This window comes from Cryptomeria japonica, chromosome 3 (assembly GCF_030272615.1).
Source record: "Cryptomeria japonica chromosome 3, Sugi_1.0, whole genome shotgun sequence".
NCBI lineage: Eukaryota > Viridiplantae > Streptophyta > Pinopsida > Cupressales > Cupressaceae > Cryptomeria > Cryptomeria japonica.
Window position 1 is genome coordinate 819,784,544 of NC_081407.1, and position 15,042 is coordinate 819,799,585.

The following is a 15,042-nucleotide window of genomic DNA, read 5'->3' on the forward strand; positions in this document are numbered from 1 at the left end:
CTCTTTTTCACATTTCACACACGATCTTACAAATAAGATCTTACATTTCTATCATAACCTAAGACCAATTTTAGTAGGTCGGCTCTAAAGGATATTACAATAAAATCAATTTACAAACAAAACAATGTCCGATGCAATAACTGATTCAACATGTCAGCTTGATGCATTTACAACAATAATGAGACATCTCCATAGCCTGCCGTGTTGATTTGAAAAAGATAAACCTGCTGGTGTATATCTTGGACCTATTTGCCGGTAACAACAAATATGCAAATATGAATATGCCAATGAACAAAACTCCAAGACAAAGTGTCCAAACGATGTCTTCGACATAACCAAGTGTTTTCCATGCTATTCCAAGTACCGGTGAACATTATATCCTACCGGTGTACCAAATACCGGTGACTGTGCATAAGTCACTTGCTTGCTGGTGAATGTTGCTGATTCTCCAAAGAGCCAGAGTTAGTAGGTGTTGACATCAATGACAAAACCATACCAAAATACCAACAATATCTACCATCTAAAGTTATTTTCTATTATGTTATTTCTATATCTAATTATGTTTTATCAATATTAATGAATTTGCAAGCACCGAGAAATATTAGTTTTACTATTATTTCACACATGTTATGAATAAAATAACATCACTAGACACAACAACATCAAGAGTATGTAAAGGAGTGAAACATTATCACAAAAATCACTAACCCTAGATGCATCAAATAAATACAGGCTAAGTAAGGCAAGGCCACTATCATATCCCATAAAAGAAGTACCATCAACGTAAATCATAGTGGCATAAAAAGTGAGCTTATTTAGGAGTAAGGAATATATACCTATGATAAAGATTTGATAATGAAAGTAGATAACATGATATAAATCCTAGCCATTATAACAATTCTAATACAACAAGGTAGAAGGACAAAACTAGGAAGTATCAGTTCACTAACTTAATGTCGAGTAATATAATCTGCCTACAATAAATATCTAGGATACATTAAGTTAATTCAATACTAAAAAATATCAAACTCTAGATAAATAAGATGAGTTTGCAAATAAGCATTGAAACATGTACATAAATAAATCCTAAGATATTTTTTTTAAAAGGGTAAATGCTTTGACTCAGAGCTATGAACTAGTGAGGCCACAAATGGGGGACCACATCCCCAATTAAACATTCAACAATTGTACCCCAGCAAGGTTTGAACCTTGATGGCAAGAATAATAACACCACAAATTAACCATCACAACATGCTTATGCCAACATAAATAAATCCCAAGATCAACAAAGATATTCACAAAAGCTATTGGATATATGTTTGATAATGGACGTTTAATAATAAGATACACATGCACACACACCTAACTAGATGCTCGTGATTCTGAGTTTGATGTTCGAGATAGTGATCCGAGACGAGATCAAGATCTAAACACAAACACTTTGATAACTGGATGTTTAATAATAAAACACACACACACACACCTAACTAGATGCTCACAATTTTTAGTTTGATATTCAAGATAGAGATTCAGGACGAGATCGAGATGCTAACACACACACACACACACACACAAAATGATCCATCTCACAATTTTGATACCAAATTTGCATTAGTCAAGCTCTAATAAATAGGAAAATGAACTAATCCATATCTAGGTTTAAAACCCGTATGTGCAACCTTGATTCTCCCATATGTAGCTTTGAAGCTATTATGCAATGTTGAGAGTGTTGAACTTGGGATCTTTTCTCTTCCAATTATTTAAAACTTGTATATATCTAGATGTTGCAATGCTAAAAAGCGCCAATATAAGCTACTATTGAATGGGGGGGAATTTATGTTTCATTTGAAATGCAATCATTCCTTGCTATATTGTTGACAAGCTCAAAGACACGCTGAGCATAATGCATATGTCTATGTATTTATTCTCATGAAATGTTATAATATTGCAACATGAGCTCATGCAATTTCTAGATGATTAAATGACCTAGCACTTTGGTCCTTACATACAACATCGAAGTGTTCAAATTTGAATAATTGCATGCCAAAGTTAGCAAGCAACAATTAGTTAGGATCGAGTCTACTTAGAACTATGACTAAAAATGCATTAAAAAAATAGAGGTCAAGTTCACGCATGCAAACTTGAACTAGATATAAGACCACAAATGCAAGATTGTCTCTAGATAGAGAACATGAAAGCTAAAAATCTGATATTTAGACCTTGAAGAATAAAAAGTTGGATTCAACTTTTAAGTGCAAGACAAAGAACATCGGTTTTAAAAAACCATATCATTTCAACTACACCATTATACTAAAGACAAAAGACAAAAACAAATCCAAAACCAAAAAACATAAAAGAGAGATATTTTTTCCTTGTCTACATATACATACCACCAACCACATCTTATTATAAATCTTAAAATACACTTTTAACTATTTTTTAATAGTATATAAAATTATAAATAATATTTTCTCTTAAACTATCTTCAACTTTACGTATGTTAAAACACCACCTATTCTATTCTCTATTCTACTGCAATGAAGCCCCACTGAAAAAGAACATTTAGGAAAAGTTTGCAATGTACCTACCAGCTTGTGAACAAATCATGAAAAATCATGAAAAAACGGATGATGTGATGGGGTGGGTGGTAATCTGCTCGTGACGGCGTTTCTGTGGCTGATCTCACTTTTCCCGTCACTAAACGAGAAGCATGGACATTAGATTTAACGAGTCAATCACAGCCTTCAGGCGCCACGTAGCACAGTCAGAACGAACTTTCTACAGCACTGTAAAAAATTCATTTTACGCGCGGTTTTACAGACATAGAGATTACCTGTTTCCTGTTTTCGTTCGCGGTTTGGTCTCACAGCTTGGTTTGTACTTTACCAGGTCTATTTGTCGTATCTGTCCACATTTAGCTGTCGACTTCTCCCAAGATTTCACGGCTCATACACCTGTTTACTATTTGTTCGGGCTTCCTCCATTAGAGCTCGCCATTGAACTATTCAAGGTGCAACAAGGATCATACCTGTTTCAATTTTTTTTTGGTGAATTTTATCTACTTTAACTGCTACATTTGACTAGTTATCTGCCCGTCAACGGCTCTGTGATGATTTGGTCGCTTGAGTTTCGAAACGGGCTTCCATTTTTTAGGATTAGGCGTGTTATGAATCCTGCGATTCTAGATTAAGTAGAAAAATGTATAATTTGCAGCAGTGGCGAGCATATGAGAGTTTTGAATTGTGTAAGTGAAAATTTCTATTTGCATACGTCTCACTAGATTCTAGCCCTTACCAACCGGATGAAATTATCCAGTCTTAATCCTTTGGTTTGTTAGTGTTAGCCACCATTTTTATCTTCTTATTGGTAATGTGCCCCATCCGCACAAATTTTTGGACAGTCTACAGGATTTGAAAGATTGAATTATTGTTTTACTTCAAAAAACTTATCCAGTATTTTATAACTTAAATCTGTAATTCAATCAAAAAATCCACCGAGCCAAGTATATTGCTGTCTATTGCATGGTCAGTAAATTTAGGAAAATGAAAAAGAGGAAAATAGTAAAGCTAATTTTTTGGGTTCAAGTCTAGGCTGCGGCACAAAACTTGGATGTCTTGTTGTAGCAAGAGGACATTTTCACTTTACCTTGTATCATTATCACTTCTTTGTTGGGCTGTGGTCCAGCTGTAAAAGGATTGAGATTTAAACTTTTAAACCAGAGTTAATTCGCAGGGTACCGTTTGTTTACTAAGCCATACATTTTCTGCATCCAGCAGTTTCTCCTGGTAGGAAAACAAGCATATCATCAACGGTCAACTTATCGTAGAAGAATTGGATTCGTGCAACTTTGATGAGCAAAAGTGAACTGCCTAGGAAGATAACTGTAGCCATTGGTGTCAAATTAGCTGTGGTCTCGCAGTAAATTAATGAAAATTTGTTTGGTCTGGCAGTACATTGGAGGAACTTTATTACATCTGTCCCTCGTTGATTTCAAGCATATTCCTGCTTTCCAGATTGCAGTCCCTGAAGTCCTTAATTTCCCTGGAGTTAATGAGAACTAAACACGTTCGTTATTGGAGTATTATTTAGTTTGTTAAGAAAAAATTTCTTATAAGCAATCTATTTCTTTTCTGCTTTTGCATTTCTTATCCCTTCATGGCTACCCTCTTTTTAATATTATTTATTCGTAAGAAGAAAAGGGGTTCACCTAGCACAAAATGCTGCCATCAATGGTTAACTATCTGAGAAGAAATGGATTCCTGTATTCTAATAGACTAAGAAAAAACTTATTCTTGGATTTTGACATGCTAAAAGAAATGGACTCTTGCATTCTGGTAGAGTATACCGGCATCGGCCTTCTTTGAACCTACAATCTTGCAAGGTACTTCTGAATACCGGATTCTCCCTTTTCACATGTACTTGACCTCAGAGAAAAAATTTCCAATTTTTCGCAAGTGGCAAAATATTATGTTATCTGTGGAGGCTGACCAGATTAAGAAGATCTGCTGAGTACTTGTCAACATGAAAGGAAGAAAAAAAGGAGAGGTAATTCTTTTTGCATGCAATCAGGTCGCACACATGAAAACTTTCTCATTGCAGTGATTAGGAGCTCATTCTGTATCTTTTGGATATCTTAATTTGACAAATGCAGACGGGCAGTTGGCTTGAAATCTATTTTCTCCAATGTACATGTCTGCAGCTCTTTTGGCCAGCTATTGTAATGAAGAAATGGCTCAATATCAAGCCAAGGGAGGATGAGTTCAGTGCTGATGAAAAGGATACTGAAAGCGAGATTGATGATGATGGTATGCTTTTGTGTTTGTGGCATTTGTTATCTATCGACTATGAAGACAAACTGCAATAAAAACATATAAACCAAATCGAATGCTTCACTGTATTGAATCATAATGACTCTAGAAATCCTAATTCAATGTACTCTGCATAATGTCTGCAGAAACTAGTTGTGTTGAGAAGGAAACAGCTAGTAGGAATGGCGGAAACCATACCGTTTCACGTTTTCAAGCTACTGGTAAGATACTAAGAACCTTTTCAATTTTCATTTGACGTATGGTAGGAGAGATGAGTTTTGTGTGATGCTTTTTAGATAAGATTCCCAAAGTTGTGATTCTTAGTGAAAACTTTAAATCAGCTTTTATTATGTACAAAGTATATGTACAAATTTTCTACTTATATTTTGGTATGCATTGAATTCCTTTTTACAGTTTGCTTCTTTGGAGGCTTTTTACACATTTTGTTGAATGTACCCACCACTGTATTTCTTCTTTGTTGTATTGTGGCCTTCTTTACTTTCTTTAGATAGTAAGTCTCTTTGGCGTGTCTACATCATAATCAACGAATCGATTACATTATGATTTGGCTGATGCCAAGCTTCTCACACTTTTTATATGGCTTCACTTCTATTGTAGGAACTCCATCCGAAACTTTTTTGTGGAGACTAAAAAGAGGAAAATCAGTGACAATGCGGTCCCAGTACATAGATACGAAGGAACTGAAGTTAGTCAATTTCAAATTGGTCATCCATCCAAGCTCTTAAGTCAAATCTTACTGATTTGAATTTTCTGACCTGCTTTCATGGAATTTGGCAGGATATTAGTAGGTACCTGGAATGTTGGAGGAAGGCTTCCGCCAGATGATTTGGATATTGAGGAATGGTTAGATACAAAAGATCCTGCAGATGTGTATGTGCTCGGGTAATTTTCTTGATTGTAGTTACCTTTCTGGGGTTATACACATCACCATCCTGTTATATTTATAGAATATTGGATAGCTTGTATGAGTAACAATTTTTCCTGCAATTAAGTTACGATCACGTGAATGAAAAAACCAGCTTAAGATAGAATTATTGAGGGACAACTGAAAACATACAGATATCTTGACTAGAATTTGAGTATTCCATAATCTACCCATTTTAACTTTGTTGTGATTTAAATTATCCTGAAAAATTCTCTGTTTTGATTTCTATTGAAGTGGAAGCCTGGATAAGTAAAATGCATATGATAACTGTCCTTGTATGATTTGTGTGCTTATTAACTTTGCATGGAGAATAAATCTAATTCTAACTTATTATTTTTTTCAACTTTCTTGGTTCTTTAGTGAGTTTCACAGAGTTGAAATACATTAGAAACACTTTTAGTTGAATTATTCCAATGCTGAAACCAAGGTTTCCAGCTCTCATAGACAAGGTGTGCATTATTGCAGCTTCCAAGAGGTGGTTCCTTTGAATGCTGGCAACATTTTTGGTGCAGAGGATAATATCCCTGTCTTGAAATGGGAAAATCTACTTCGCAGCACATTGAACAAAACCCAACCTAATAAATCCAAGTTTAAATGCTATAGTGCTCCCCCTTCCCCATCAAGGGTTAATGCATCTGACATCATTGTAGATGAAATATTATCTGAGAATGATGTAGCTAATGAAGATGTTAGCATATTACCTCATCAACGAGATACCCCTGTTGATGTTCATGCAGCCAATGATCCTATATATCCTAGTAATCTATACAATGTCAAGAAACTCTCCAGCAATATGGGGAGAAAACAAGCGACCTGGCCAGAGGAATTATTAAACTCGGAACTGCACCATTCCAAATCCAATGTTAATTTGAGAAGGGTCTGCAGTGATTCTGGAAGGATCAAATCAGGGTGCACGGAGCCTCAAGAGACACAAGCTTTACGATCTAGAGCTAAATTGGGGAGGATTTACAGCATGTCTGAAAAGATTAGTTTGAGCTGGCCAGAACAGCCACTGGATTTGGAAGCAGGAGATTCACTGTCCAGTGTTAGCTCCTTCAAAAATATTCATCTCAATGAAGAGCTAAGGAATTGCCTGGAGACATTTTCTGTAATAGGTGCTGATGCAAAATCTAAAAATCCCAAAAGTGTCATGGCAGGCTATGTACGAATAGTTAGTAAGCAGATGGTTGGAATATTTGTATCTGTTTGGGTTCGTCGATCACTCAGGAGGCATATCAACAACTTAAAAGTGTCTCCCATTGGAGTTGGTGTGATGGGCTACATTGGTAACAAGGTAAGTGTCAATGACCTGATGGATCCAATATAATGATTTGCGTACTGTAATTTGATCATGCTTTAAAAGTTATTTTTCCAAATGATCTTTGAGTGCTAGATAACAGTGTCAAGTAGATATTTTCATAACCTTATATTGTCCAAAACATGATTATATGTATAATGGAGGCTTTGATATTCATCAATACGATAGAATCATAAATGTTTCAAATTTTTCTAATGTATTTTAGCTGGTTCAGATTAATGTTAAAATGGGATTGTTTCTTGCAACACATACCAATTTATTTATAACAGCATATAAATTACCAATTTTTTTTACTTCAGATTTGATCCAAGTTTTTTGTAAATAATACAAGTTGAATTAAAGATCTACGAATTCCACAGTCAATAAAATTAGAAGGCTTTGGGGAAAACTGTGTACATGTATTTTTAGATTAAAAAAAATTATATTCAATTCCCAGAAGCCTTCTACTAATACAAGCTGAAATTGAATTTAATAGGGAAGTTACTAACAAAATTCTAAATCATCTTTCTGGCCCACTTAACGTTACGTGCTACAAAGAAGATAATGCATAGCTGAAATTGCAAAAGTTCTTTGTCAAGTTAGATAAGTCCTGGCCATGTAATTGTATTGTTATAGTGGTGATTCAATTGTATTATTGCCAAGGTGTGTGCACCTGACCTCCAAGCGAATGCATCCAGTGTGTACTCATAATACTGCTATGTGTGCACATGACCTCCAAGTGAATGCATCCAGTGTTTATCCATCCTCAATGTCCATTTGATCGCCAAATGAATGGTTATAGTATGTGCCTGTAGTTTGTGTGTCCTTGACCTCCAAATCAATGCATCCAACTATATGTTTTGCTGATTAGGGATGAGCCTAGAAGGTAAAAATCCCAAAGTAGTGGATTTTCCAATAATCACTGTTCCTTAACTAACAAATGTTTAGAGGTGCTTGCCTAGTGATTTTCACAACATACAATGGGAGAAAGTTTACTAGAATAATGACTACTTATGGAAATTGGTCACGGTAGAGTTTTCTTGAAATACACAAATGTCAAATCTCTCAAAAGCTAAATCTAACTACGATAATGTTATTGCTTAAATAAATATCACCATCTCTAGCATTAATATCAAACATTTCTAGAAAACTTCAGAATGTCCATGAAACCAACTTCGAATAAAAGATAGGTTTTCGAGAAGACATGCCTCCTATGAATCTCCATGCTTAGTACAAATCTGAAAAATGAAAACCATGTTGGGCTAACAGGACTGAAAAATTCCTTAAAAATGCAAAACCAGCTCAAGATTTGCTTACCCAGATTCGCAAAATATAAAGGCCTTTAACATTATCTGTCTGAGCTGCAGCTGGGAAAACAGTTTGACTAGCCCTGAAGCTTTGACAAATCTCAACTCCTTCAAACTAGCTAGACTTTTGATTGCAACTACTTTCCAAAATGTTCCCAAATTGATTTTTTCATGAAGCGGTAATTGGTTAAATCATAGAAGCAAAAAACTGGAAAATCCAATGTTAACCACAGCTGGGCATGTAGGCCATGCCAGTTTGAACTGGCTGGCCATTTTTTTATTTTGACTGAGTTTCCAGCAAAATACATGCTGTAAATTGAAAAAATGCCAAAAATTGCAGTTTTTCCATATTCCATGTTCTCTTTGATATAAATATGGGCCAGTTTTTTATTTTGACTGAGTTTCCAGCAAAATACATGCTGTAAATTGAAAAAATGCAAAAAATTGCAGTTTTTCCATATTCCCTGTTCTCTTTGATATAAATATGGGCCAGTTTTTTATTTTGACTCAGTTTCCAGCAAAATACATGCTGTAAATTGAAAAAATGCCAAAAATTGCAGTTTTTCCATATTCCCTGTTCTCTTTGATATAAATATGGGTTCTTCCATTTTTGCATCATTTACTTCATACCTCAGGAATTAAAGTTTTTAGACTTTCAGATCAAAGGCGAATAACACAGACCTCTGGCATTGTTAGTTTTCTACCTGTTCACATTCCTTATATATAGTTATTTCAAAACAACTTTACCAACCCCAATTCTAAAAGTGTATTTTTTAAGGAATTTGGAGCTTGCTTAAAAGCAAAGCAGTAATATTGTGATGTGGCCTCCAAGGCCTTAATATGGGCTTGGTAGCAGGGGCTGCAACCCTTTACTCTATCCTGTATTGCAACAGGGACTATGCTTGGGGAAATTAGGGTATGAGCCCCCCAGGGCCTGCCTCCCCAAAATCCTTGCTCTGATTTTAAAAAGTAGAGAAAAATAAATATTGTTTTGGGCTGTCCTGGACAGAAAATCAGCATTTTTGATACTCCCAAGACTTTAGTTGTAATGGGTACACCATACTTTGATTTGAGAATTTGATACTTATCAAGAATTGAGAGTAATTGGCAACATTGAATCTTTGTTTGTCTTATGTTTGAACTTTGTTTCTATGCACTATATTTGGCATGAAATAACAAAAGCAGTTTTTTCCATATTTTTATGAATATTTTAGCATTTAAATTAGTAATTGGATTCCATATGCACTTTCAATTAATGCTACTATGGTGTAAATATGTCACCCTCTGCATATTTTAGTGCTTTTCTGAAAAATAGCAGTAAGACAGTTCTAGATATGTAAAAATAACAACTCCCAGGTAGCCTAAATTCCAGATTTTATACCTCTTGTTATGTTGACACTATATTGATAAAGGAACAAATTAAACAGTGATCGACAATTGTCAATATTCAATGAGAACTCACAAAGTTCACAATAACATCAACAGTTTCATCCAATAGAAAGCTTTTGTCCAAAATAGTGACTTATCCAAATAGTGAGGAGAAGTTCTGAATCATAGATGATGGTGTAAGGCTGTCATATTCCCTGCCAGTGTTTGAGGGAACAACATTTCATAGCCTTTATAGCAATTAAGCCTAGGTCAACTATGATAAAAATTTATAAATAAATTCAGGCTGACTTAGTAGTAAATGTTGGAAAGTTGTCATTGATGACAAGAAGACGAAGTCAAGAGAAATGTTATTGATTGTATACAGTGATCCATATGCAGTGGTTTGAGGGATGAGACAGCAAATTGCAATAATTTTCATTATGACAGCAGATGGTGATTAGAATGAACAGAATAACAACCTAAATATGCAGTGATCTCCATGATCGAATAAGATAGAAATCTAGGTTGTGGCAGTGATCTTCATGTCTTCATGAGAGAGTGGAATAATAATAAAAAAGCAAGCCCAATCTATTAAAGAAGTGCAATTGACTTCATCATGAAAGTATTGTGTAGCGATCTGTAGCGATCTGTGAAGTATTTCACATTAAGTGCGATCTGTTTTGAAACATACATGCAGTGATTAAGAGAAGGATTTGTTAAGGTGAGATCATGATAAACAATTAAGGTGGTAATATGATGTGTCATTTAAGACAAGTCAGCAAAAAGGTGCGATTGCCAAGAGACATATTTTGCTCTCCAAGAGGTGTGATTAATTAATCACTAAGTCAGCAATTCAAAATGGGTCAAGGCAGCGATTTGTTTAGAGAGTATTAAATAAAGTTTGATTTCTTTTTAAATAAGGGTCTCGTTGGAAAGAGTTCACACCTCTTATGAAAGGGTATGAGAAAGATATAAATAAAATACTAAAGTCATTTGTGAAAGGTGTGTGTGTGTGTGGAATATAAAAGAAGATAGTTTGAGTGCATACACCAAGGAAGAGAAATGGATCAAGTAGGAATCAATATTCAGCATACAGTCCCTGTGCATTATATGGGAGTTTGGGTCTGATGCATAATGCATGGACCATGATCATACTGATTTGCTATTTTGTCATCCATATAGAAATGGTATATATATATATATATAGATGATGAAGATTCCTTCAAAGTCTCATCCAATTGGCCATACCATTTTGGAGGGGAGATAATGCATGTGAGGAAGGCAAGTAGCTAGGAAGCCATTCCGGTAAAGACACTCCAAGTGGGGATGGGAGGCCGAATGATGGGTGTCATTTTGTGCTCCTAGGCTGGATGGAATGGCTCGAGGCGCTTTGTATGATCTCCCAACTGGTGCTCTAGAATGACGATGGGTTGTTTGGGTAGAACCTTAAGGGAATCCACATGCACATTATGTAAATTATAATGATAAGATAATGTTCCTAACCCTAGTAAGAAAGATCAATTTTATATGTAACATGATTGAGGGGTTTCAATCAGGATCTAATTGGTAAATGATATCTCTATTTCTTTCCTTACTTTACTTGGGATTGTGATTTTAGGGCAAAAACTAGGGGCTGGGAAAGGGGGACATTACAGAGGCCAAAATATCAAATATACAAAATATGAAAGCAATACTGCCTTGCGGGGCCAACCTCCAAAAAATGTAGAACTGTAAAAATAAGAACAGGTAAATTACCTCTCATTCATGGGGACACATCTCCTGCCCTAAAACAGTTGAAATAATAGACATAAAAATGAATAATTTGTATACTTCCAAGTATTTGAATTGTTTTTTAAATTTTGATGTTTTCAGTTTTGTGTATATACCTTTATGTTTCTTCCATATGCAAAAAGTTTGCTTGAAAACGAATTCCTACAATATTACCGGCAATATGAAAAGTTCATATCATCTTCACAAATCTTTTCCATGGAGTTAACCTTGAGAAAATGGCTTGTCAAATGAAAAAAATCACTTCGAATTAGTATAACACCTCAATCCCAACCTAAAACACTTGAAAGGCATCAAATCAAATAAATGATATACTTGTATACCTTTATATTTTGTATGCTAGTCATATCCATAGTTTTAAAACTCGTGGGATTCACCACTGACTTTCCAAGACTCACGAGTCCATTGGTGGGCTGAGTCGACTCGCCAAGGACTTGCGAGCCGAGTCCTTCCCAAGAATTCGTGAGTTTTTTGAGTGGACTCGCTCAAGTCTTTGACTTGGACTTGCACCATTCACTGAACATGCCCAACCACGATTTTAAGTGTTTTTTTTTACTTTTTTCACTCATTTGGCATTGTTGCTTGCTGAAAACAGGTTTGTAGGGTTTGAAGGAGGAGAGCAAACAAGATTAAAACAACCTCATTCTCTTCATCAGAATATATACATGAAATATAACATTTAAGTATAAGAAAGGAAAAAGACATTACTATTGGCAGGATGTTTGAGAGTGGTTTTAGATCTCTAGGAATTATAATGCAAATTATAGGTTTTAGAAGATCTTTTAAATTTCCAGACAGTCAAATTTCGATAATCAGTAGGCTCCTATTAGCATTCTCTTGCTCTCTCTATCTCACTCACTTTATTTGCCCCAAATTTTAGACCTATCTATCTCCCTATCACTCTTCCTCTATCCCCTCTCTCCACCACTCTCTATCTTACTCTATCCTCTCTACCCCAAGATCTAGACCTATCTCTCTACCCCTCTCTCTCTCACCCTCAGAGCCCAGTAAGTGGTGCTACCCTCAACTTAATTTTGGCGAGTTGGAGAACCCATATTAGACTCCTAGAACTAGAAACTCTAGTTCTATCTCCCTTGGTTCTCACTAGAGCTGGAAATATGAAGATGTAGTCTTCTCTTTAGTTTGTTCATTGTTGTTTTTCACATTTGGACATATCATTATATGTAATTTTGTAAACATTTATAAACTTATGCTGCTATTATACATTTTAAAGTTTGAAACTAGGAGTATGAATGATGAAATATCAAATATTGAGTGTTTGTAGATCTTATGACATGTGTAGTGTTTCAATTATGGCTCTTATGTTCTCTAAATGCATTAATTTCTTTAAGTTTTTTTGTAAAACTACCGTTTTTTTTTCGCCGAGTCTTTCACGAGTCTTTCACGAGTTTGAGTCCGAGTCCAATTTTTTGGTTTGTTGAGTCCGTGGCGAGTTTGAGTTTTAAAACTTTGGTCATATCCATATACTAGATTGTAAAAGATTTTCCATATCTACACTAGATTATCTAACTGTATCATATACTATATATGTATGCATTTAACATAGGTTTGCTAAAATTAACATTTGGATGGTTAGAATGGCTTGTGATCCATTGGAGCCTTGAAGGACCCAAATGACTGATAGTGTTATATAGCTTCCAAGGAACTAACAAGCAAATGAGTGTGCAATAGAATTTTGGTAAAAAATGTTTAGTGGTTTTCTAGGTTTTGGGGAGGTAGGATTTTTTCTGGATGGGATAGCCTATTAAGTTAATGGAGAAAATTATTAATTTAATATTGAAAATTAATTCTTCAATATTTCAAATACAAATAAATAAAAAAAACCCAAAAATAACATAGACAAAGCAAAAAAAGCTGAAATTGTAAAGAGTAAGTACACTAACAATTCATTGATTTTATAAACCATCTAATAAACTGAAAATCATAGACAACATGAAACCAATGCCACCAATTCACTTAGAAAATCCTAGACCTGGGTCTAATACATGCCCTATCTAGGTTGTGGTATGAGTCTCTTGTGGATTTCTGTAGGGTCCTTCCAAGGGCACCCAAACAAAACTAGGTGCCAAAAATCACGTTTATGAACTTTGTTCTTTTTCTTCTTAACCATATACTTCGATTGGTCAACATAAAAGAACAACCCTAAACCAAAAAAATACCTCAAAACAACCTACAACACAAAAACAAACGCATATACCTCATTTTGAAGACAAAACACGCAAACCAAATACACTTGCTGAACTTTGATTCTTTTCTGTCACTGCATGTATAGAGCTGAAGATTGATCATTGAAAGTTTCAAAGAGACTGGATTATTATTCCTACACTTGTGCAATAACTCAATCATTGCCAAGAAGATCATGGAGGAAAATTCTTGGATTGGAGGTAAAATATTTTGGTTTTTTCCTCCCTTTTTTTTTGTACAAACAAATTATTTTTCTTTCTTTGATTTTTTTCTCATTCTACACTTCTTCTCCAATGTGTTGTTTACACACACACACACACACACACACACACACACACACACACATATATGTTCCACCATGTTTTTGGGATAGGAATGACAAGGGATGTGAAAAATAAATTGAATGAATGATTCAATAATCGGATAATCCATTCAACAATATACAAGTGTATATAAAGAGATTACAAGGACGACGTTCTAAATTAAGAACAAGTCGTTTAAAGTGAACTACTAAAAAGCTAAATGCTAAATAAAGATTAAAAGCTAATTAACTAAAAAGAAAAAGCTAAATGCTAAATAAAGCTTAAAAGCTAATTAACTAAAAAGCTAAATGACCATTAAACAAGGAACTAAATATAGGTGACTAAAATATAATTAAATATTCTAATAGGGGGGACATGTTTCCGAGACAGATTTTTTTGAGGCCATTTAGGGGACGACAAAGGGGACGACGATATAAATAATAGGGAAAATTTAAAAAATTTAAGGAAATTTCAAATATTCATATGATAAAATTGATAAGGCATTCATCGCAGCCATTATAGATCCTTAATGTACTACATTAGAGTTGAATTGAGAGCTCACATAAGAGTCAAACAAATTAATAAATGTCAGAGCCATAGTTCCATGGAGTTTTTTTTATGAGTGGACGGGTTTCGAGGATAGGGAGAACCAACGACCTAAGTTTGGGGATGGCTAGGGGATGGGGAATGCGTTTCAAGGATAGGGGAGCAATGCAAATGCATATAGTACTTGAAAAATTAGCTATAAAAAGATGTATAAGGGAAAAGTATAAGAATTACAAATGAAACTTTGGCATACTGAGTAAATTACTAAACAATAAACACATTGCAATGATTGCATTGAATATGAACAATGAAAATGTTGAATTTGGAATTTAGACTATAAGATATTCAAAATTTCTTAACAATGACTATATTGTTGAAAATGACAAAACACAAATGAGTCAATGACTAATGACTTGATGCACCTAATCATCCCCAAAGTTCTCGCCAAACTCCTCATCACTAAATCTATTGAATT

At 34.7% G+C, this 15,042-nt stretch overlaps 1 protein-coding gene across 13 annotated transcripts in view; it reads left to right on the forward strand.

The window, feature by feature from the left end:
• The first annotated feature begins 2,756 nt into the window (after positions 1–2,756).
• The window catches only part of LOC131037303 (type I inositol polyphosphate 5-phosphatase 1), an 81,588-nt gene continuing 69,302 nt past the window's right edge, over positions 2,757–15,042 (forward strand). For 2 of the 13 annotated variants that reach the window (XM_057969384.2, XM_057969397.2), the window contains exons 1-6: positions 3,017–4,545; positions 4,652–4,805; positions 4,955–5,029; positions 5,427–5,514; positions 5,607–5,711; positions 6,199–7,048. In XM_057969384.2, the coding sequence (XP_057825367.2) occupies positions 4,522–4,545; positions 4,652–4,805; positions 4,955–5,029; positions 5,427–5,514; positions 5,607–5,711; positions 6,199–7,048 (1,296 nt within the window). In that variant the 5' untranslated portion in view covers positions 3,017–4,521. The other 11 variants (XM_057969385.2, XM_057969387.2, XM_057969392.2 and 8 more) reach the window with 11 other exon arrangements.